The sequence below is a fragment of the Dermochelys coriacea genome, chromosome 3 (genome assembly GCF_009764565.3).
Source record: "Dermochelys coriacea isolate rDerCor1 chromosome 3, rDerCor1.pri.v4, whole genome shotgun sequence".
NCBI classification, from domain to species: Eukaryota; Metazoa; Chordata; order Testudines; family Dermochelyidae; genus Dermochelys; species Dermochelys coriacea.
Window position 1 is genome coordinate 77,631,216 of NC_050070.1, and position 25,962 is coordinate 77,657,177.

Below are 25,962 nucleotides of genomic sequence, written 5' to 3' on the forward strand. Positions count from 1 at the left end.
AAGACCAGAAGTTTTGCAGGTGGATTGGAGCCAGCTGAAGTTTTGGGGGAATAAGGATAAAGTCCCTGAATGCAAAGACTTTGTACCAAGTTCCTTTAGGAATCTTTACATTAAGTGTAAGGAAAGGGCATCTGTAGAAACTTTAGGATGTTCAGACTCCCAGAATTCTTGAACTTGATACTTTCTTTGTAACCTTTCCATTGTTTGGAGAACACTAGTGAGGTGGATCTTTTGCTAGAAGCAAACAGAATTTGGATCATCCCTGAAAATAGACTGCTTCAATTATTAACTCCCTTACAAGATCCAAGCAGCATAGTTGTAGCCGTGTTAGTCCCAAGATCCGAGAGTGAGAAGGTGGGGGAGGCAATATCCTTTATTGAACCAACTTCTGTTTGTGAGAGAGACAAGCTTTCAAGCCACACAGAGCTCTTCTTCAGGTCAGGGAAAGAAACTCCCAGTGTCACAGCAAAATGCAAGGTGGAACAGATGGTTTAGCAGAAGTACTTAGCACATATTATAAAGGACTACTCAAGGAAGAGTGGCCTGTTAACACCTCTGCAGTCATAGGACAAAAAAGGAGAATTAGTGGGTTATAGTTTGTAGTAAAACTATAAATCCTGGTTTCACCCACATTTATTGGGTCAGACAATCACTCTGTTCTCAAATGAGTTCACACAGGGAAACGATAAAAGACAAAGACACCCTATCACCTGTGTGTGAATTGCCCCAACCGTTATGGAGGAGATGGTATGATGGGATAATGTGATTTTGGCAATTAATCCATCTTTAAATATTCATGGTAAATAGGCTTAATCCCCTGAGATGGGATATTAGATGGGTGGGATCTGATTTACCCAGGAAAGAATTTTCTGTAGTATCTGGCCGGTGAATCTTGCCCATATGCTCAGGGTTTAGCTCATCGCCATATTTGGGGTCGGAAAGGAATTTTCCTCCAGGGCAGATTGGAAGAGGCCCTGGAAGTTTTTCGCCTTCCTCTGTAGCATGGGGCACAGATCACTTGAGGGAGGATTCTCTGCTCCTTGAAGTCTTTAAACCATGATTTGAGGACTTCAATAGCTCAGACATAGATGAGGTTTTTCATAGGAGTAGGTGGGTGAGATTCTGTGGCCTGCATTGTGGAGGAGGTCAGACTAGATGACCTTCCTAGAATGGTTCCTTCTGACCTTAGTATCTATGAATCTAACACCTATGTGGGTAGCGAAACCAGGATTTATGTCTTATTACAACAGACTAACTCACTAACCCCCTCTTTTTTTCCTGTGACTGCAAGGTGTTAGCAGACCATTCTACCTTGAATGGTCCCTTATAATACATGCTAACTACTTATGCTAAACAATCTGTTCCACTTTGCATTTTGCTGTGACACTGGCAGTTCCATTCCCAGATGGGAAAAAGAGCTCTGTGTGGCTTGAAAGCTTCTCTCTTCCACCAATAGAAGTTCATCTAATAAGAGATATTACCTCACCCACCTTGTCTGTCTAAGGGCATGTCTTCACTGGCAACATTAAAGCGCTGCCACGGTAGCACTTTAATGTGGCTTGTGTAGCCACGGCACAGCACAGGGAGAGAGCTGTTCCAGAGCTCTAAAAAAACCCCACCTCCACAAGGGGCGCGGCTCCCAGCTCTAGTGCACTGTCTATACTGGCATGTTACAGCGCTGAAACTTGCAGCACTTGGGGGGGGGGGAAATCACACCCCCGAGCAAGAAAGTTGCAGCACTGTAAAGTGCCAGTGTAAACAAGCAATTAGATCCAAGCAGTCAGATTCAGATGTGTGTGACTGGTTTGGTCACAGAGACCTGCTTGGGACTGACACCTGATGTGCTGAAATTACCTCTGAGCCTGTTTTCCCTGCCAGCTTGGGACTCCAGATCCCTGTCTTGTTGAGCCAGACACGCTAGCCTGCTGCAACACAGGCCCAGGGTCTGGTCCACGCCCCCAAAACTGCAGACTTAACTGAAAACAGCTCAACAGGTTGCCTGGCTCCAGCACCCAGACACCCAGTTTTCAACGGGATCCAAACCCCCCAAAAAATCTGTTTTACTCAGTATAAAGCTTATACAGGGTAAACTCAAATTGTCCACCCTCTATAACACTGACAGAAAGATATGCACAGCTGTTTGCTCCCTCAGGTATTAATCACATACTCTGGTGTGTGAGCATATTAATAAACAAAAGTGATTTTATTACGTATAAAAAGTAGTATTTAAGTGGTTTCAACTAACAACAGACAGACCAAAGCAAGTCACCAAGCAAAATAAAACAAACACACACAAGTCGAAGCCTAATAAATTAAGAAACTGATTACAGGTAATCTCTCACCCTCAGAGATGTTCCAATAAACTTCTTTCACAGATTAGACTCCTTCCTAGTCTGGGCCCAATCCTTTCCCCGGTTCAGTCCTTGTTAGTTCCAGCAGACATCTTAGGTGGTAAGCAGGGGTTTTCTCATGACTGGAACCCCTTTGTCCTACTCAACTCCCTTTTATAGCTTTGGTACAAGGCGGGAATCTTTTGTCTCTCTGGGTCACCACCCCTCCTTCTGAACGGAAAAGTACCAGATTTAAAATGAATTTCATCAGGTGACATGGTCACATGTCCCTGTGAGACCTCATTCTTCATTCCCAATGGGCTGGCCCACACATAAATAAGAAGGCTTGCAGGTAAACAGATCATTTACAACCAACTGTCCGAGTCAATGGGAGCCATCAAGATTCTAAACCATCATTAATGGCCCACACTTTGCATAGTTATAATAGGACCTCAGAGTTATACTTCATATTTCTAGCTTCAGATACAAGGATGATACATGCATACAAATAGGATGAATACACTCAGTAGATTATAAGCTTTGTAATGATACTTTACAAGTGACCTTTTGCATAAAGCATATTCCAGTTACATCATATTCATAAGCATACTTTCATAAAGCATATGGAGTGCACAATATGCTGATTTTGCATATAGAACTAGACCATGAAATAGGGCATCTGGCCTGTGAAGTAGAGGCAGGTTTGGACTGCAGACATCTCTAATTGCTCTGAACAACATGGTTTTATTAGTAAATTTAGGATATTTAGGATTACTTTGTGCTTTCTGATTTTATCCTTCAGAGTACTTTGGAGACTGAGGATTCAGATGGAATGTATACAGAGAGGATTGTGGCTAGTGGTGAGAAAAGGCATCCTTTTTCACCATTTTTTCTCCTCGGAAAAATAGCTGAATGCTTTTGTATGGTTTGGGTTTGTATGGTTTTTGTATGGTTGTACGATTGGGCAACCAAGCCTCGTGTTGAATTCTAAATGTTTATATTGTATATTACTTGGAAATTGGATGCTTTAGACAATAGCTCGATTGGACCATTCTCTACCTATCTAACCAGTCTTCATTTTCATTGTTCTTTTAATGAAGAGATTAAATGGATCCTAAGCCAATCTCTGCACAAAAAGAACAAATATGTCTCAAGTGAAGTTTGTTCCTCTTTGCCCATTTATATACATCACTAGCAGATTTTTGTTATCTCTTGATCTCTTCCACAAAAACTGAATAGCAAACTTTGTATGAGAAAGGATGTTATTGGAGCAACAAGGGACCAAGAAGAATCAAAGTTTTATTGCATATATTTTATGTTAATAAATTGCTCTAAATGAGCACTTTGAACATTACTTCTCAGTTGTTCACTACTATTAAAAAGACACTTGACTTTCAGTTCTGTAAACCCTTTAAATGAAGCTGAATTAGATGTCTTTCACTGACCATTTTTCCCCCTTTCCATCTGGTAAGCATTGATTCCCCCCACCTCCATTTTTAATGAAGCTTAAAATTAATAAGACTTTTTGTTTACTTCCTTGCTTGATATTCACACTGCTCTAGAAATAAGATGAGTTTGTAAATTGATGCTTCACAGCCAACAGCGGGAGACCACCGCTTTTTAAAATTCAAGTTCTTCAGAACTGTCCCTATACTTTGGGCATGCACGTGTTTTATTTTGCCACAGTGACTTTAGTTTTTCAGGTTTCAGAGTAGCAGCCATGTTAGTCTGTATTCGCAAAAAGAAAAGGAGTACTTGTGGCACCTTAGAGACTAACAAATTTATTAGAGCATAAGCTTTCGTGAGCTACAGCTCACTTCATCGGATGCATGCAGTGGAAAATACAGTGGGGAGATTTATATACACAGAGAACATGAAACAATGGGTGTTACCATACACATTGTAACGAGAGTGATCAGTAAGGTGAGCTATTCCCAGCAGGAGAGAAAAAACCCTTTTGTAGTGATAATCAAGGTGGGCCATTTCTAGCAGTTGACAAGAATGTGTGAGGAACAGTGTGGGGAGGGGAAAACAAACATGGGGAAATGGTTTTACTTTGTGTAAGGATACATCCACTCCCAGTCTTTATTCAAACCTAATGTAATGGTGTCCAGTTTGCAAATTAAATCCAATTCAGCAGTCTCTCGTTGGAGTCTGTTTTTGAAGGTTTTTTTTGTTGAAGAATTGCAACTTTTAGGTCTGTAATCGAGTGACCAGAGAGACTGAAGTGTTCTCCGACTGGTTTTTGAATGTTATAATTCTTGACGTCTGATTTGTGTCCATTTATTCTTTTACATAGAGACTGTCCGGTTTGGCCAATGTACACATCCATATCATCCAAATCAGAGGAGTCAGAGACCTCCCCAAATGGTGGTGCTGCTGGAGCCACGAGAATGGGAGGTGGTAGGAACATAGTGGGAGGAAGGATCCCTGTGACCAGATCAGGGCTTATGATGACAGCAGCCCTTCAAATGCAAACAACTCATGGAGACCCAGAGCACTTCAGAGTCTCCTAGCGGTCAATGGTAGTTGCTCCACTGGAGGGACCAGTACCGGTAACTGCATCTGTCTGGTGACCTGTGGTTCCCAGGGGCTGGTGGAGTCACAGGATCCATGGTCGGTACCAACGGATCCAGTGATTGGTGCAGGCTTTGTTGCTCTGAGTCTTGGAAAGCGTGGTTCCTCCATGGCCAGATCTCGTGAATGGTGCCAAATCCTTCTCAGGTGTGGAGAGAAACTTATTGCCATGCTTATGTGCATGCTCCCTTGCCTCATGGCTAGGCCCCGGAGCAGGGTCCTTAGTGCTGGTACCAGCGGAACCCAATGGAGGCTCTTCAGTAGGGGGAGCGCTCTTCGCCTACTCAGGCTGATATAAGGGGAGGTTCCCTGGCCAGGATCCGATGCTGGTCCCATGGCAGCCTCCATGAGGTGCTTCTTGAGGCAGAGAACCTGGTTTTCTAATGCATGGGCAGGGAAGAAGAGGCAGATACTGCACCTTATCACAATATGGGATTCCCCCAAGCAGTACAAACCGTGCTGGTGCTCGTCACTGATGGAAAACAAGCGGGGGCAGGAAGCACAGATTTTCAACTTCAGCATAATCCAGTACCTAAATCTGGGTACTGGGCAGGAATATGCACCAGTGAGAAAGAACTGGAGACACCAGCAGCCCGCTGCACTCTATCGCCTTGGGCAAAACCATGAGGCAATATAATTAATGCCAGTCAACATGGGTTTATGGAAAACAGATCTTGTCGTACGAACTTGATTTTTTTTTAAACAATACAGGTTTGGTTGATAAAGGTAATAGCATTTATGTAATATACTTAGACACTTCTATACAACACTTCATTTGGTACCACAAAATATTTTGATTAAGAAACTAGAATGACAAAATCAACATGGTCCATATTAAATGGATTAAATGCTGGCTAACCAATAGCTCTCAAAATGTAATTGTAAATAAGGAATCATCATCAAGCTGGTGTATTTGTAAAGGGATCTGGTGGGGATTGGCCTATGCTATTTAACATTTTTGTCAATAACTTGGAAGAAAACAAAAATTACTTATCAAGCTTGCAGATGACAAAGATTGAGCTGTAGTAAATAATTAATAGGACAGTATATTGATATAGAGCTAGCTGGATCACTTAGTAAGCTGGACGCAAGCAAACATATTTCAATACAGTCAATGTAAAGTCATATCTAAGAATCACATATGTGGTCCATACATACAGCATGGTGGGGCTCTAAGCTGAGAAGCAATGATTCTGAAAAGACTTTGTGACCATTGTTGATAACCAGCTGAACATGAGCTCCCAATGTGATGTTATGGCCAAAAAGGTTAATGCAATCTCTGGATGTATAAAACAGGGAATACCTAGGGGGTCCAGATAAGTTATATTATCTCTGTACATGGCAATAGTGTGACCGCTACTGGAATATTGTGTCAAGTTCTGGTGTCCACAATTCAAGAAGGATGCTGAAAATTTGAAGAGGGTTCAGAAAAAAAGAGCCACAAGAATGAACAAAGGATTGGAATACATGCCATATAGTTAGGGCTACGATTTAGTCATGGGTATTTTTTAGTAAAAAAATGGACAGGTCATGGCCAAACAAACAAAAATTCACGGCCCATGACCTGTCCATGTTTTATACTATAAATACCCCTGAACTTATACTATAAATACCCCCCCTCTTGGGGGGGGGCGGGTGTGCCATGAAGGACCGCTGCTGCAGGAGAAAGCCAGGGGTCCACTGCAGGGGGGCATGGCGGGCCAGCAGCAGCAGCTGCTCCAGCTACCCCAGGACCGCTGCCCGGGGCCGCCTGAGCAGCAGCTGGTATAGTTGGCCCAGGGGCCACTTCAGCAGCAGCCAGTGCAGCTGGCTGTGGGTCCGCCCAAGAAGCCAGATGCAGGGCCACTCCAGCAGCGGCCAGAGTGGCTGTCCCCAGGGCCACCTGAGCAGCTGGCCCTAGAGCCAGCTGCTTGGGAGCCGTGGATTCAGCCACACTGACTGCTGCAGAAGTCACGGAGGTTGTAGAAAGTCACGGAATCCGTGACTTTCCGTGACCTACGTAACGGACACCGAGCCCTACATACAGTGAAAGACTCTAAGAGCTCAATCTGTTTAGAATAACAAAGAAAAGATTAAGGGGTGACTTAATCACAGTCTGCACTGAAAATGGGGAATAAAAGTTTGATGAGAAGGCTCTTCAGTCCAGCAAAGGTATAACAAGAGCTTATTGCTGGAGCTTGAAGCTTGACAAACTAAGTAAGGTAGTTTGGTATATATTTTTAACAGTGACAGTAATTAATCATTGGAAGACATACCTGGGCCGCGGTGGAACCTCCATCATGAGAAATTTTCAAATCAAGACTGGATTTTTTTTAAAAAAAACATCTCGTTCAAACAGGAATTAATTCAGGGAAATCCCGTGGTCTGTATTGTATAGGAGGTCAGGCTAGATTATCACAATCATCGCCTCTGGATTTATAATCCATAAATCTATATTTTCTTTTTAACATAGGAAAAGAACTTCAATCTAATAATGGAGATTTAAAGCATATCAAAGCTAAAAAGAAAAAAGTATATCTCAATTGAATCAATGTTAATTACTACAGGATTAATGACACAAGTGTTCATAATACATAATCAATACAGCCAAAGCTTATTCGGATTCATGAAATTGGGAGTCAAAAGGGCAACAACAAGGAGTTTAAGCATAAAAATACAAATGCTTGTTTGTATTGCAGAAAAAAGTATTACATGACTGGCTGAAAGACTGCTTGCCCAAAACGTACACCTGATAAAAGCCTCTTTTCTAAACAAATAAGGCAATATGGGAATAGTCGTATCTGCTAACGAAAAATTTGCATGCTGCACAACCCTGCACATGAAGTCATGTATGCAAATTCAGTTATTAAAATGTCTAGAATTTCTCAAGAGGCAAGAAGAACTTCATTAATGATGCCTGATATTTTTCATCACTTAAACGCTCTTTATCCGAGGAAATATACTGCGATTACTCATCAGCAGAATCTTCAACTTTATTAACCCTTTAAAAAGATGATTAACAAAGTGGGTGAGGTAATATCTTTTATTGAACCAACTTCAAATAAGAGACATGACCTCTCCAACTTGACATGACTTCCCCAACTTGTCTTTCTAATATCCTGTGGCCAACACAGTTACAGCACCACTGTATACTTTAAAAAGACATCTGACAAAATATTCAATTACACAACAATATTGTAGTAATATTTCAAACTTGTTTTCCATTTTCCATCTAAGGACCTGATCCTACTTGACTTTTGGGTGTATGTGGGGGGGAGGGTTGTTTTTTCTTGTTTTTCTAAATGGAATACCTAGTACCACAATCCCTGACAATCATTCAAAGGTAGGAATAATCCATTAAGAGGCTGGAATCCAGAAGTAAGGCACCTGGTTCTACTAATGGTTATAAGCAATGAAGAGACCATGGATCTATCCAGGGACCTAATAAAACCGGGAAGGTTGTGGGTGTATTATAGGGTTGTAGATGGAACCTCAAATTTCAGTGAAAAAATAGATCATTTTAGGTTTGTGTTTCAGATCTATTTGAAAGTTTTCTCCATTGTGAATGTGTTCCAAACTCTGGTCACATTTTAAACATACGCAGTATAATTAATAGCATGTTACATTCCAACTACTACAACATTTGACAACCAAGTTTTTTAACAAATGAAAGTGTGCACACATGCGTGTACACAAGCACTATTCATCTGAACCAAAACATACCTGTGTTCGCAGAATTTCACTTTTCGACAACTGCATATCACCGGTCAACTCTTTCACAGTGATGCTTAGTGGCTCCAGACGCTTGCTGAAGTAATTTGTCATTTCAGCTGCCAAAGCCTTCATAGGAGCAACATACACAATCTGCACCAAAAGAACACTAGCTTGATAAATGAGCAAACTGCACAATGTCATTTGTTTCATGGCAACCAACACATCACGATTTATTGTGAAATATGATTGTAGGCACTTACAGTGAAAAATCTTAATAGCGATATATGAAAAGTAGTTATCTTTGTTAAATAAGTGTGCCACTGTTTAGAGGACAATTGATTTTGTTTATACAGCCTCATTACTTTGAGAATTGGTTCTGCATCATAGTTAAATGTATTTTCATAGCTTTTCAGAACACAAATAGGAATTGGTTTAATAGTAATGAAGTAAATCACCAGCATTTTCTATGAGAGTTGGAGATGTATAATACCCTTGAAAATTTCTTGATTTCATATAATGGGTAGAACTGTATAATGGGTTTTATGAGTTAAAAAGTTGGTTTTGGTTCATTGAATTCCTACCTTAAACTCATCCTTTTTGATAACTCCTTGCTGAACATGCTGGCGAATTTCATGCAGGACAGTTAGCATGGCAATATTAGTTTTCCCAGCTCCGGTGGGTGCACAGATCAGCATGTTCTCATTTGTACTGTAGGCAGTCTCAAAAACTATTGATTGGATTCGGTTTAGTCTTTTCATGCCTTTAAAAACAAGTTGCCCAATCTGAAAGAAAACAAAGTATTGCAATGAAAATACAAGGACAGCAAAATTAAAGGAATAATTTTTGGATCCTCTTAGAAATTAGTCACAAGCCTTTAATCCCAAAAGGTTAAATCTACCATGCTGGAAAACTTCAAATTTCTTTTCTTATGTATTCCAAGTAGGATAACTTTTAAAACATTAACATAATAAATTAATCTCAACTACACCACTGTTACGTTTTTCACTTTTACCAAAAACACACTGACCAAACTTCATTAAGAGTTGATGAATATTAGCATAAAAACAGTATTAATAGAATATATGATTGTTCTGTATTTTAAATATAATTACATAATTATTATTAGTGGAAAAAATGTAGACCTTTATAGCACTTTATAAATTAGGAAAGATGTAGTAAGTTGACATCCTAAAGCCATTTTAAGGCATAACGAGGAAACAATATCCTCCTCCTCTCTGATTGGGAGGGACACCTTTAGAGCATTGTCAGGCCACCACCCATATAGATTGCAGAGCTAAACGAAAAGTCTACAATATAAACTAGCCTATTACATAAAAAAAACAATATTAAGAGAATATTAAAATTACAGTCAATCACACAAAAATTAGGAAATGCCAGAACTAAGGTTGCTTTTCTGCCTTATGTTGGCCTCCTTTAGCATATGCAATATGATTAGGGCCCTTCATTTTCTGTTTTTATTGTATTTAATTTTTCCCAGGAATGTAAAGGTGTTTATTACTACAACAACAAAAGCAGGTGAAAATCGGTGGAAATTTACTTTTTCTGGGTAAATAATCAGGGTTTATTTTGTTGGACGGAAGGACAAAGGAAAAAAGTATTCATAAATTAATGCTTTGATGAATGGAATTCTGTGTGGTTTGCTGCAGAACTAAAAACAAAATGCCACTCTGAGTTTAAGAAAACAATACATCTCTAGTCCCCAAATAAAACTTTTAATTTGAATAAAAACAGTTTACTGTTTTGACTTAGAACTATTAGCCTATAAATATTTACATTTAATAACTGGGCCACACCATTTGCAGCGCATAGATTCAACTTCATCCTTTTATCCCGTTTCGTTTTTTAAAAAACTTTCGAATATATCCTTGCGTTCTGAAAAGTATTCTGATAGATGTTTGTTTTTTTCCATTGTGTCAGACATTTAAACCATTCTCTGCTAACAGCTTGAAATATGTACGTGGTGGGAGTGAGATTCATCAGTACATTAAGATTCGCATGGACTTCAGAGCTTGAGTGGGACCCTGTTTATTGTGTGCATCTTCTAGACCAGTGCTTCTCAAGCTAACTGATGTGGGGGACCGGCAATCTTTTTTTTTCCAATGTGCATGCAGACCAGCAGCCGATGGCTCGCGGACCGGCAGCAGTCCACAGACCACCACTTTGAGTAGCACTGTTCTAGACTAATACATAGCCTACTTCAACAGACAACTTTGCTTATACACCCACACTAATGTATTATCACAGTACATATCTCATGAAATATCTCCTACTTTCCGAATAAAACAAATTATTTTCATATATTTGAATGATACAAAAGTAGGGTGAAAATTGGAAAAAAAACAAATACAAGCTTTTTATAAAACCTGGGTGTTTGGGTTTTGTTTTTTTTTTGTAAAAATCAGACAGTACTACTACTTTTCCCACAGGACCTTTGTGTTATTCAGTGCACAGCAGTCAGGGTTATGCAGTGGAGACGGTTATTTGTGGTTATATATACACTGCACACTAAACCCAGACTCTGACTCAGGTTCAAGCCCAAGACCCCTTTCTGTTGACATACAAATCAGTTTGACTTGAGCAAGTTCAGGTCCTAGGACCCTGCTGTGACTCTGGTCCAAGCCCTGTCATTTTGCAGCGCGGTTGCAGCTCAAGCCACAGATCTGAGTCAAAAAGTCTGTGTAGTGCACTATGGACATGTAAGCACGGCTATGAGAGACAGATCCAGCAACTGCAAGCCCAGGTTTATGATGCAGTGTGGATGGTTAAGCACTGATTTGGAAATACCAAGTCCACAAGCCCAGATCCCTACAAATGCAGGTTTAAAGTGCAATGTAGATATACTCTGTAGGACCCCTGCTTCGTATATGGCAGAAGTTGGAGGGTGCCTCGTCAATGAGGCAGAGGAGTGCAGGAAGAGAAAGGATGATCTCCTAAGAATGGTCATACTGGGTCAAACCAATGATCCATTTAGCCCAGTATCCTGTCTTCTAACAGTAGGCAATGCCAGGTGCTTAAGAGGAAATGAACAGAACAAGTAATCGACTGATCCATCCCCCGTTGCCCATTGCCAGCTTCTGGCAAACAGAGGCTAGGGACACTTCTGAGAATGGTTTTGCATCTCTGTCCATCCTGGCTAATAGCCATTAAGGGACCTATCCTCCATGAATTTATCTGGTTCTTTTTTGAACCCTGTTATAGTCTTGGACTTCACAACATCCTCTGGCAAGAGTTCCACAGATTGACTGTGTGTTGCGTGAAGAAATACTTCCTTTTGTTTGTTTTAAACCTGCTGCCTATTAATTTCATTTGGTGACCGCTAGTTCTTGTGTTATGAGACGGAGCAAACAACACTTCCTTATTTACTTTCCCCACACCAGTCATGATTTTTAAGACTTCTAACTTGTCCCCCTTTAGCTGTCTTTTCCAAGCTGAAAAGTCCCAACCTTATTAATCTCTCCTCATAGTGAAGCTGTTCAATACCGCTAATCATTTTTGTTGTCCTTTTCTGTACCTTTTCCAATTGCTGTACATCTTTTTTGAGATGGGACAACCAGATCTGAATTCAGTATTCAAGATGTGGGCATCCTGGATTTATATAGAGGCAATATGATATTTTCCCTCTTATTATCTATCCCTTTCTTAATGATACCGAACATTCTGTTAACTGACTGCCGCTGCACATTAAGTGGATGTTTTCAGAGAACTATCTACAATAACTCAAATATCTCTTTCTTGAGCAACAATAGCTAATTTTATATGTATAGTTATATACCATCATTTTATACGTATAGCTGTGATTATGTTTTCTAATGTGCATTAATTTGCTTTTATCAAAATTTAATTTCATCTGCCATTTTGTTGTCCAAGTCATCCAGTTTTGTGATATCCCTTTGTAACTCTTCGCAGCCTGCTTTGGATTTACTGGTCCTAGTACAGACCTAAGTTCCCTCTAAGATGCATGGTATCAAGGGCCACGCAATCAAGGAGAGGCGCCTCTCCCCTGGTCCCAGCCTCAGAGCTGTTGCAGCAGGAGAGGGCTGGAGGGAGTCCTCTATCCCCACCACAGCCCAGGGGCAGCCTGCACCCCAAACTCCTCATCTCCAGCCAGAGCTCTCACCTCCGCATACCCCAACCCTTTGACCCAGCCCTGAGCCCCGTCCTGCACTCCAAACCCCTCATCCCTGGCCTCACCCCAGAGCCCTCACCCCCCAACCCCCCGCAGTGCAACCCTCTGCCCCAGCCCTAAGCTCCCTCCCACACTCTGAATCCCTCACTCTCCCCTGCCCCAGACACACATCACTTCCATATTGGTGCACATATCAAAATTAATTCCATACCTGGGTGTAAAAAATTAGCGGGAACATTGGTACAGACCCCTTGGCGACACCATTATTTACATTTCTCCATTCTAAAAACTGACCATTTATTCTTACCCTTTGTTTCCTATCTTTTAACCAGTTATCAATCCATGAGAGGACTTTCCCTCTTATCCCATGACAGCTTACTTTACTTAAGAGCCTTTGGTGAGAGACTTCATCAAAGGCTTTCTGAAAATCTAAGTACAGTCTATCCACTGGATCACCCTTGTCCATATGCTTGTCAACCTCCTCAAAGAATTCTAGATTTGTGAGGCATGATTGCCCTTTACAAAAGCCATGCTGACTCTTCCCCAACAAATCATGTTCATCTGCGTGTCTGATAATTCTGTTCTTTACAGTAGTTTCAACCAGTTTGCCTGGCACTGAAGTAAGGTTTACAGACCAGTAATTGCTGGGATCCCCTCTGGAACCTTTTTCTAAAAATTGGTGTCACGTTCGGTATCCTCCAGTCATCTGGTACAGAAGCTGATTTAAATTATATGTTTCATACCACAGTTGTTAGTTCTGCAATTTCACATTTGAGTTCCTTCAAAATTCTTGGGTGAATACCATCTTTTTCTGGTGACTTATTACTGTTTAGATTATCAATTTGTTCTAAAACCACCAGATTGTCACCTCAAAAGAATGGCTCAAGTTTGGAAATCTTCCTCAGATCCTCAGCCATAAACACGGATGCAAAGAATTAATTTACTTTCATGAGTATTCCTCTGGCATCTCAATCGTCCAGTGTTCCCCCTGATTGTTTAGCAAATTTCCTGCTTCTAATATACTTAAAAAAAAATTGCCATTACTTTTTGAGTCTTCAGCCAGTTGTTCTTCAAATTCTTTTTTGGCCTTCCTAATTATATTTTTACACTTCATTTGCCAGAGTTTATGTTCCTTTCTATTTTCCTCACTAGGATTTATCTTCCACTTTTTAAAAAGATGCCTTTTTGTGTCTCACTGCTTCTTCTACTTTGTTGTTTAGCCACAGTAACACTTTTTTGGTTCTCTATGTTTTTTTAATTTGGGGTATACATTTAAGTTCAGCCTCTATTACGGTGTTTTTAAAAAGCTTGCAGGGATTTCACTTTTGGGATTGAACTTTTTCATTTCTGTTTAACTAACTTCCTTTTTTTTGTGTGTAGTACCCCTTTCTGAAATTAAATGCTACCATAGTGGGCTACCATGGTGTCTCCCCTCCCCATCCCAGGGATGTTAAATTTAATTATATTATGGACACTATCACTAAGTGGTTCAGCTATATTCACCTCTTGGACCAGATCCTGGGCTCCACTTAGAACTAAATAAAGAATTGCCTCTCCTCTGGTGGGTTCCGGGACGAGCTGCTCCAAGAAGCAGTCATTTAAGGTGTCAAGAAACTTTGGGCATGGCTACACTTGCAGATGTAGAGCGCTGTAAGTTAAACCAGCCCTCGGAGAGTGCAGTAGGGAAAGCACTGCAGTGCGTCCACACTGTCAAATTCAAGCACACTGGTGTGACCACATTAGCAGCTCTTGCAACGGCCACAGAGACCACTGCATTGTGGCTGCAACATGCTTTTCAAATGGAGTGGGGTGGGATAGTGTGTGACAGGGAATGTGTTGTGTATATGTGGGGGTAGAGAGGGTTGGGGGGTGCTGAGAGCACTTCAGCATGCTGTCTTGTAAGTTCAGACAACAGCAGACCCCTCCTCCCCCGCCTCTCAAGCAATCAATGTTCAACACTAATGGTTTCTTCATCCCAGAGCAGATAAGCATGCCAGCTGTCAGAAACGGAGCTTTCAAAGGGCATATCCACATTTCTGCAGCCGATTCCAAACAAGACAAGAGTGGCCACTTGACTTAAGGGGATTATGGGATGTTTCCAGAGGCCAATCAGAGCACAGTAATTCAACACCTTGTTCACACTGACCCTGGGGCGTTTCAGTTGAGACACACCAAGCATTATGCATCTCGCGGAGGTGGATTACCAGGAGCACTCCAGTTGCAGAGACCAGGCACTCTAAGGGTGGGGCTGCTTTAATGCACTCTAACTTGCAAGCATAGCCATGCCCTTTATCTCTGCATCCCATCCTGAGGTAAAATGTACCCAGTCAATATAGGGATAATTGAAATCCCCCATTATTACTGAGCTTTTTATTTTTGTAGCCTCTCTAATCTCCCTGAGCATTTCAGAGTCACTATCATCATCCTGGTCAATTGGTAGGTAATATATCCCTACTCCGATATTCCTATCAATCAAGCATGGAATTACTAACCATAGAGATTCTGTGGTACAGTTTGGTTCATTTAAGATTTTTACTTCATTTGACTCTATGCTTCCTTTCACATATAGTGCCACGCCATCTGTTCTGTCCTTCCAACATATTTTGTACCCAGGTATTACTGTATCCCATGGAATATCCTCAATCCACCAATTTTTTGTAATGATTATTATATCAATATCCTCATTTAATACGAGGCACTCAAGTTTCACCCATTATTTAGACTTCTAACATTTGTACATAAGTACTTTAAGAAATTGTCACTTTTTAACTGTCTTCCATTATGTGATGTAATTGAATGGGACTCTTTTTCATTTGACTGTTTCTCATCAGAGCCTACCCATATTTTATCATCATCTTCCAGCCTCTCCTCCTTATTAGGACATAGAGAATCTCCATTAATAGATCCTCTCTTAAAGGATGTCTCTGTCCAAACCATGTGCTCCTCCACACCTGTCGGCCTTCCCTCAACCCTTTTGTAAAAAAAAATGTGTTTGTCAACGGGAATTTGTCTTTTTTTTTTTTTTTTTTTTTGAGTGTGTGTTCATTTGAGAAGGTAGTGATTATCTGGTTTCACCTACATAGTTATTGGGGCATTTGATGAATTGGACAAGGTACACCAATGCTGCATGTGTAAGATCCAGGAATCTCGAAAGGCGTGTTGTGGGGGGTATAGGTCATTGTAGTTGTGTGGATATATCTGCAGGTTTTCCATCTGTTATCATAGGGTACAGCGCTATTTTGAGTTGGTGTGTCCTGGTCTGTGGGCAGCTTGCATCTGATGATGAGCGTGGAGAAGTTGGGGGCGAAGGCAGGAGTTTGAAAGGCAGACACAAGGGGGTTTGGGAAAGATTTCTTTCAGGATGTGAAATATAGGTTATAATTGTTTGATGATACCCCACTGGGTTCCCGTGTGGGGCGGTAGATGACTCGTAGGGGTGTAAAGTCAGTGGATTCCCCCCCATATTGAAGCTGGTTCTCTCAGGGTATTTAGGTTGCCCATTCCATGATGCAATCTACTTCTTTGGTGAAGTGTCCTTGTTTGGTGAAGGCAGTTTAAATGTTTTAAGATGTATACCCCGGATTTTCTCCTTAGAATATATTCTTTGTTATCGGAGTGCCTGATTAATCAAAAGGGCAAACTGGCCTTTTCATCACAATAAACCCTAAATATTTAAGCAATGATACTATTGTAAATGAAAATCATATGGTACAAAAACTTAATATAAAATATGTTTTTATAAATGTACTGATATGGGACAAGAACACAAATTAAATAGCAAAGAATTTGTGTATGAAAATTCTTAGTTTTCCCTTGTGCACAATAGTAGCAGTGCTACTCAAACTCAGTCTGTACTTTTGTTTACAGCATTTGAATTCATGCTTCTATACATATCCCAAGTGTTATAGTTCACTGAATCTTGTGATTCAGAAAAATGTTTATTTCTGCCTTGATCTATTTTAAAGTATTTCCAGAATTTTTCAGGAAGTCTCCTTATATCTTTAAGTTGTGTTTCAACACTGCAGCAATCTTCACTAGTAATATCCTTTTATAGGTTATTCCATTTGCAAAACTGTAGCTGGAATTTGTTGCCATTTGTTTCCCATCTACTGCCATATGTACGTTGACTTGATGTCTCTTCATTTTCATCAATGGGGCTAGAATAAAGTGTTAATGAGCTTCCTACAGAGGCAATGATTGAACAGCCATATCAGGGTTCGATCAATGTATTTTATAGTCTTTTTATATGTCTTGAGTTTCCCGTTTATGCATTGTTTAATTTTAGGAATTCTTAAAACACCTTTGAAAATGGTTGCATTTTTTCTTTGTTTCTTAAAGTTCCATTTAATTAGTTTTTTTTATACTGTGCAAACTGTTTGCAAGTCATATTGAAGGAATTACTGGAGAACAACATATACATAGGTAATGAATAAATAATAAAGCTGAATAAAATATTCAAGTAACTTACGGGATTTTACCAGAATGTCTTTTTAAAAAGGTATAAGTAATGTAACAGTTCAGCTGGAGATAGCCTTTAGTATGGTGAAAAAAGGTATATGGCCTCGATTAAGCAAAGAAATTAAATATGTATTTAAGTGCATTAGTACACCTGTTATTAGTAGGACTATTCACATGCTTACGTTAAGTATGTGCTTACTATTTTGCTGAATCAGGGCCTGTAAGAGTATATTAAGTCTGAATCTGTTAACCATTCAGGACACAACGAAAGGTTCATCTTTTTCCCCCTGGCATTCAGGAAGGGATTTTTATATCTTCTATGGAAGGTGTATACTCATTTGCCTTTACTTAACAGGGTAAGCACGCCAGTTCTTTGTATTCATGTATTTTATTGTGAAATATATAAGGGTTCCCCAATGGCATGCAGTTGGTGCTTATTTACGTGTTTATAAATCCAAATAAACAAAAATAATATATATTAATATATCATGTGTGGTTCATTTAAATAGGTATATGACCATCGTCACTGCTGTATGGAAATACAAAAACACCTTTAATAGGAATTTGCTAGCACACACAAGTGAAAGTAACTTTAGACACCTATATGAAAAATTAGGTTTATATTTAACAACCTTGAAAGGTATATGGGAAAAAAATAGACTGGTTTTAAATAGGTTGGACATGAGGATGTTTAGAAGGTAAACTATTGACAAATGAGTCTAACAGAACGCTAGTCATTTGGGCGCATGTGTGACCCAGCATATCTATTAGGGGTTTTATAAATGTGTCATAAATATAAAGGGAAGGGTACCAACCTTCCTGTATACAGTACTATAAAATCCTTCCTGGACAGACACACAATATCCTTTTACCTGTAAAGGGTTAAGAAGCTCAGGTAACTTGGCTGGAACCTGACCAAAAGGACCAATAGGGGGACAAGATACTTTAAAATCTGGGGGGAGAAGGCTTTTCTCTGTCTGTTCTGTGTGCTTGCTGGAGAGAGATCAAGAAAGCAAGCAATCCAACTCCATTAGAATTAGTAAGTACTAGCAAGGAAATGCATTAGCTTATTTTTGATTTGGCTTGTGATTTTTTCTGTGCTTAGAGGAAGGTGTATTCCTGGTATTCTTTTTGTAACTTTAAAGTTTTTGCCCAGAGGGAAATCCTGTGTTTTAATTTAGATAGCCCTGTGAGATTAGCTTCCCTCCTAATTTTACAGAGGTGCTTCTTTTACCTTCTTTGTTTCTAATAAAGTTCTGTTTCTTTTAAGAGCCTGACTGATTTTTCTATTGTCCGAAGACCCAGGGGTTTGGGTCTGTGATCACTTTGTAACCAATTGGTTAGGATATTATTCTCAAGCCTCCCCAGGAAAGGGAGTGTAAGGACTTGGGGGGATATTTTGGGGGAATAGGAACTCCAAGTGGTCCTTGCCCTAATTCTTTGTTAAATCACTTCATGGTGGCAGCGTACACTCCAAGGGCAAAAAGTTTCTGCCTTGGGGAAGTTTTATCCTAAGCTGGTAGAAATAAGCTTAGGGGGTCTTTCGTGTGGGTCCCCACATATGTACCTAGAGTTCAGAGTGGGACGGGAACCCTGGCACCTTGTAAGACTGGCAGCTGTAGACCCAGGGCACATGACTCGAAGCAGGCATGTGACAGGAAACAAGATGCAAAGCTTCCTGTTTCAGACGCTGGGACCAGCAGAAAAAGAGATCTTGGACTAGGAGCGAGCTTTTGCGCATCTCTCCACAGATAACTGCAGAAGGATGACTCTCTCTGAAAGAACAGAAGCTAAGGGTTCAGAACGCAACCAGTGGAGCAAGCACAGAGGGAGCTGGGGCACAAGCCCAGAAGCAAGATTAGCAGAAGTCCTTGTTAAACAGAGCAGTCAAAGTCTTACACCAGGATGACTGGGGAAGATCAAATAGGAGCCAGATATAGAGGAAAAAGGAGGCATACTTTTTATTTAATGATATTAATAAACCAGATACTAGACTTTAGTTTGAAACACTATTTGTGTTGTGAGAGAGAACTGGAAGAGTACAGTAGGAAGGAGTGGAGGGGGAAACTGAGGGAGTAGAGTAGCTGATGAAGGTCTGGGAAGGCAACTCGGTTACAGCATCCACTAAGGAATACTTAATCACAAAATTATACTGAACACCCAGGATACAATAGTACTTTTTACTGTAGATCACAGTGTCTTCAAATTGACTAAATTTAAAAAATTACGCTTGAACAAAATGTAGGAGAATTGCATAGAAATAAACTTGATTTTTTTTAAACTACAAGAATGAGCATGAATATTGGAAAAATGTTAATGTGGTTTGGCTCTGATAAGTGACTAAAATAGTATTATGGAGTTCCAAGCTTACTGTCAATGATTTCTATATAAAATTGGCCCAGTTTATTAGATTTTAATTGCCAGCTGTCATAAATATAAAGGGAAGGGTAAACACCTTTAAATCCCTCCTGGCCAGAGGAAAAACCCTTTCACCTGTAAAGGGTTAAGAAGCTAAGACAACCTCGCTGGCACCTGACCAAAATGACCAATGAGGAGACAAGATAGATACTTTCAAAGCTGAAGGGGGGGGAGGGAGAACAAAGGGTTCTCTCTTTCTGTGTGTGTCTTTTGCCGGGACCAAAGCAGGAATGCAGGTCAGAACTCCTGTAAAGGGTTAATAAGCAATCTAGTTAGATATGCATTAGATTCTGTTTTGTTTAAATGGCTGATAAAATAAGTTGTGCTGAATGGAATGTAGATTCCTGTTTTTGTGTCTTTTTTGTAACTTAAGGTTTTGCCTACAGGGATTCTCTATGTTTTGAATCCGATTACCCTGTAAGGTATTTACCATGCTGATTTTACAGAGGTGATTCTTTTACTTTTTCCTTAATTAAAATTCTTCTTTTAAGGACCTGATTGCTTTTTTATTGTTCTTAAGAGCCAAGGGTTTGAGTCTGTGTTCACCTATGCAAATTGCTGAGGATTTTTTAATCAAGCCTTCCCCAGGAAAGGGGGTGTAGGGCTTGGGGGGATTTGGGGCAGGAAGAAGTTTTCAAGTGGGCTCTTTCCCCGTTATATTTGTTAGACGCTTGGTGGTGGCAGCAATAAAGTCCAGGGACAAAAGGTAAAATAGTTTGTTCCTTGGGGAAGTTTTAACCTAAGCTGGTAAAAATAAGCTTAGAGGGTTTTTCATGCAGTATCCTAGAGTTCAGAGTGGGGAAGAAACCTTGACACCAGCCCTGCAAACCTACACTGGTTTAAAAATCAAACAGGGTGCTTCTCTTATGGCAAATCATCCGCAGAAAAAAATCTGCAAGTCAAAAATTCTGTTATCAGCTACACCTAGGCAACCCATTTGTGCTCAATGGGATTGCAAAGACATATGCGGACAAAATTTGGCTTTTGACTGAAGGTGCATGAGAAGTAACTGGGTCCAATTGTGTTGTCTCTGCAATAGATACAGGGTGGTAAAAAAAAGTATTGTTGCCACTGTATCCAACAATTTACTCTCAATGCATACAGGGAGCAGAGCTTTGCTGTAAGAAGGGACCATTTTTACATAGTCATTATCCATAGTATTAAAGACCACTGTGACTTCTACTTTCTCTCCACAGCCAAGAGACAGCCATCTTCAAGACGGGCTTGAAATCAGTTAGCTAGAGGGTCCCACTCTCTATTTCCCACTTCAATTTTGAATCCAGTGTGTCCCAAATGCTGTAGGACATTTAGGAATTTTGTGTGTCCAGTCAATAGATCTGACCGGACATTGTCAGGCACACTCTACTTTAGGCATAAAGCAGGAGCTCCTCATAACATGAGGTCTGAGGTTCTAGTATTCAGAGTTTAAGGCCAGAAGGGTTCATTAGATCATCTAGTCTAACCTCCTGTATATCCAAGGCCCTGAACTTTTACCCCGTTATCCCTGTATTCAGCCCAATAATTTGTGTTTAACTAAAGCACAACTGTCTGGCTAAAGCATCTGGTCTTGACTTGAAGATGCCAAGAAATGGGAAATACATCACTTCCCTTGACAGTCTATCATCTTCATTTTTTTTTTTTTTTTTAAAAAAGGTTCCTAATTTCTAATTTGAGTTTGTCTGGCTTCCACTTCCAGCCATTGGTCTTTGTTACGCCTTTTTCTCTGTTACATTAGAGTCCTTTAATACCCAATATTCTCTCCCCACGAAGGTACTCGTACACTGTAATAAAAATCACCTCTCAATCTTCTTTCTGATAAGCTAAACAGACGGAGATCCTTAAGCCTATCACTGTAAGGCATTTTCTCCAGACTTGAAATCATTTTTATGGCTTTTTTCTGCATCCTCTTGAATTTTTCAGTATCTGTTTTAAAATGGGGGCACCAGAACTTGATGAAGTATTCCAAGATCATTCTCATTAATGCCATATAAAAGGTAAAAACACCTTCCTGTTTATACATCCAAGGAACACATTTTTGCCACAATGTCGTACTGGAAGTTTAAATTGAGTTGCTTGTCCACTATGACCCCTACATCCTTTTATGAATCACTGCTTTCCAGGTTACAGATTAGGTAAAGATAGTCAGGATAGTCAATTCACTACAAAAGATGTTCACTTTGGTGCTTTGATGCTAATTTATAAACAACAAACCAGAAATGCTAAGTGTGAAAATCTTATTCAAGTCAATAATCTAAGGTGAAATTCATAGACATGCACAACCACCTGAACAACAACTGGGCTCCATAGGGGAAAAGTCTACAGTGATTTGGAGAAATTCACCCTCCAGTGAATGGTCAAGTTACAGGGTGGAAAAATATCTATACCACTAGTCAGTATTTACTGCCTATGGATTGCAATAAAAGCCACAGCTCCTCAGCACCTGCCACGCAGGTGATTTCAAGGCACTGGATCCATAAGCTTCCTGTGCCTGCCTTCTCCCAGGGCTACTGGATCCACAATATAGTTCCAATAGGCCCGCACAGCTTCTTTTATGCGGGCCTCTTAGGTCTGTGCATAGACCCCTTCCTGCCCAGAGCAGAACACCATTGCTACAATCATTAGCAGCAGAGGGCCTTGTGTGCATTCTCCATGTTTGTTAAATTCCACATGTAGTGCATAAATACCACAGTTAGCAGAAACCATTTGTCAGAGACAGTCAACTCTAATATCACAAAATTTCACTAGATGGTTCAGTATGCTTCTAAGTCTGCTTAAAGCTATTATGCTAGGACTTTAGCAGCAGCTCACAGTTTTAATGCTTCCATGCACAGAGTTAAGATAGCACTTCTTCACACAGCCATCTGAAGCAACAATGGCAAATCAAATTTCTTCACTTTCTCCCTTGCTTTACTACTCTCCCCTAGAGCCAATGATTTGAGTATTACTTTTCTGAAATGTGTGAGTACTTTGATTTATTCGTAGCACATGCTCAACAGCTCTAATTTAAAAATAGGTATTTGACATTCAATTTCATTTCTCTGGACAGATTTCACCCAATACTAGACTCAGATTATTTCTTATTTTAAATGAAAAATTTAGTCCTTGTGTCTTAATTGTACAGCATACAATAATCTAATTAAGATAAATGTCCTACAGTGCTAACATCTGTTATTTTAATATAACAAATTAAAGAGTTTATTACTCATTCATCATAATAGAGTTGCCAACCTGGTAATATTTAAAAACCGTACACTTTAGCAGGAGTGCCGAAACCTCCCCTGCCTTGCCTCTATCCCCCAAAGCCCCAACCCTGCCCCACCTCTTCCCCCAAGGCCCACCTCCATCCACTCCTCTGCCCCTCTCCCACCCTTTGTTCACTGCTTCTGCCCTCCCTCCCACCCCCCGCCCGGGTCCAGAGGGACTGGCCTGCAGAGCCGGGGCTGGGAGCTGCAGCTGCCTGATGAAGGAAGGATGCAGCGCTGGCTGAGTAGGGGCTGGCACATATGATGACCCAGTGCCTCCCCCGCTTGCAGTAACCAGACTTTAGGTGTCCACTCAGTAGATCTGACTGGACATTGTCAGGTCCCCTTTTTAAGCAGACTTTCCTGTCAAAAAACAGGCACCTAGCCACCTGACTTAGAACAACGCTTCCTCAGCTCTCGTCCCCTAATGCTCCTACTCTACTTGCGCTACATTGATGACATCTTCATCATCTGGACCCATGGAAAAGAAGCTCTTGAGGAATTCCACCATGATTTCAACAATTTCCATCCCACCATCAACCTCAGCCTGGACCAGTCCACAAAAGAGATCCACTACCTGGACACTACGGTGCTAATAAGCGATGATCACATAAACACCACCCCATATCGGAAACCTACTGACCGCTATTCCTACCTACATGCCTCTAGCTTTCATCCAGATCATACCACTCGATCCATTGTCTACAGCCAAGCGCTACGATATAACCGCATTTGCTCCAATCCCTCAGACAGAGACAAACACCTACAAGATCTCTATCATGCATTCCTACAACTACAATACCCACCTGCTGAAGTGAAGAAACAGATTGACAGAGCCAGAAGAGTACCCAGAAGTCACCTACTACAGGACAGGCCCAACAAAGAAAACAGAACGCCACTAGCCATCACCTTCAGCCCCCAACTAAAACCTCTCCAACGCATCATCAAGGATCTACAACCTATCCTGAAGGACGACCCATCACTCTCACAGATCTTGGGAGACAGACCAGTCCTTGCTTACAGACAGCCCCCCAATCTGAAGCAAATACTCACCAGCAACCACACACCACACAACAGAACCACTAACCCAGGAACCTATCCTTGCAACAAAGCCCGTTGCCAACTCTGTCCACATATCTATTCAGGGGATACCATCATAGGGCCTAATCACATCAGCCACACTATCAGAGGCTCCTTCACCTGCGCATCTACCAATGTGATATATGCCATCATGTGCCAGCAATGCCCCTCTGCCATGTACATTGGCCAAACTGGACAGTCTCTACGTAAAAGAATGAATGGACACAAATCAGACGTCAAGAATTATAACATTCAAAAACCAGTTGGAGAACACTTCAATCTCTCTGGTCACTCGATCACAGACCTAAGAGTGGCTATCCTTCAACAAAAAAGCTTCAAAAACAGACTCCAACGAGAGACTGCTGAATTGGAATTAATTTGCAAACTGGATACAATTGACTTAGGCTTGAATAGAGACTGGGAATGGATGAGTCATTACACAAAGTAAAACTATTTCCCCATGGTATTTCTCCCTCCCACCCCACCCCCCACTGTTCCTCTGATATTCTTGTTAACTGCTGGAATTAGCCTACCTTGCTTGTCACCATGAAAGGTTTTCCTCCTTTCCCCCCCCTGCTGCTGGTGATGGCTTATCTTAAGTGATCACTCTCCTTACAGTGTGTATGATAAACCCATTGTTTCATGTTCTGTGTGTGTGTGTGTGTGTGTGTGTGTGTGTGTGTGTGTGTGTGTATAAATCTCTCCTGTTTTTTCCACCAAATGCATCCAATGAAGTGAGCTGTAGCTCACGAAAGCTTATGCTCTAATAAATTTGTTAGTCTCTAAGGTGCCACAAGTACTCCTTTTCTTTTTACATCTTAAATGTTATACATGTAGCTCAGATCACAAATTTAAATATGCAGCTTTTGCTAATTGGTTTGATTTGAATAAATGCCATAATCAATGGACCTTTTACATGTTACAAGCCCCATCCTGTATTCACTTGTCTTACCGTACTTTGAGGTAGGAGATAATTAATCTCACCAATATAGCATGACTTAGCTATGAACCTCAGCAAGATCTAGATACTCCTCAGCCATGTAATTAAGTAATCTCTATGCTATGATGTCCTCCTCCCCCATGTTAGTTTATCCACAAAAGTAAACTAGGTTAATAGGAATTTTCAGTCAGTGCTCTACCTGGACTCCACTTTTGCACATACAAAATTGGCATGTACCTGAGACTCATACATGCTCTGCGCAAGTGCTCGTACTTGCTAAAAAAAAATCTAATACTTGAACAGTCACAGGTTTTAGATTACTCTAAGAGTGCAAACAAGCATTAACGCAGAGGTGTTACACCTACCTAGGGCACAGGCATGAAGGGGCTCACACATTATTCAGCATACGCAAGTAGACATGAGTGTTGAAAAAAAATCTATCCTGTGATGTTTTATCAGAAATGGTAATACACACACATATGTCTGATAAAGCATTGTGTGTGAATGTGCGCATGTGTTAAGAGTTGCCAGCCCTTCCGGAATCAGGATCTATCTCCTGGGGACTACTGAGGCCAAACAGATTTTAGGTCGATAAGAGTCCAACGGTGCAGCTTTCAGAGTAGCAGCCGTGTTAGTCTGTATTCGCAAAAAAGAAAAGGAGTACTTGTGGCACCTTAGAGACTAAGGCTACAGCTCACGAAAGCTTATGCTCAAATAAATTTGTTAGTCTCTAAGGTGCCACAACGGCGCAGCGGGGCTAAGGGATTTTCCCTACCTGCCCTGGCTCTGCACTGCTCCCAGGAGCAGCCGATATGTCCCTGCAACCCCCTGGGGAGTGAAAGGGGGGTCTCCGCGCACTGCCTCCCCCCCAGCTCCAAATCTGCAGCTCCCATTGGCCGGGAACTGCAGCCAAAGGGAGCTGCAGGGGCAGTGCCTGCAGGCACAGGCAGAGCACAGAACCCCTTATCCCCTCCCTCCAGAGACCGCATGGACATGCCAGTCACCCAAGGTAAGTGTCTCCTGGCCAGAGCCTGCACCTCTCACCCCCTCCACATGCCCCAGCCCTGAACGTTTTCC

General features: G+C 41.0%; 1 protein-coding gene and 1 long non-coding RNA gene across 3 annotated transcripts in view; one reads left to right on the forward strand and one right to left on the reverse strand.

The window, feature by feature from the left end:
• ASCC3 (activating signal cointegrator 1 complex subunit 3) overlaps positions 1–25,962 on the reverse strand; it is a 472,978-nt gene that overhangs the window by 360,235 nt on the left and 86,781 nt on the right. For both annotated transcript variants that reach the window (XM_038393749.2, XM_043510710.1), the window contains 2 exons: positions 9,182–9,382; positions 8,610–8,750 (listed from right to left, as the gene is read on the reverse strand). In XM_038393749.2, the coding sequence (XP_038249677.2) occupies positions 8,610–8,750; positions 9,182–9,382 (342 nt within the window). The remainder of the gene's footprint in view (positions 1–8,609; positions 8,751–9,181; positions 9,383–25,962) is intronic.
• LOC122459299 lies at positions 1,483–14,994 on the forward strand. The gene is made up of 3 exons (XR_006279889.1): positions 1,483–1,493; positions 14,423–14,426; positions 14,729–14,994. It is a non-coding gene; the product is annotated as an uncharacterized LOC122459299 (long non-coding RNA).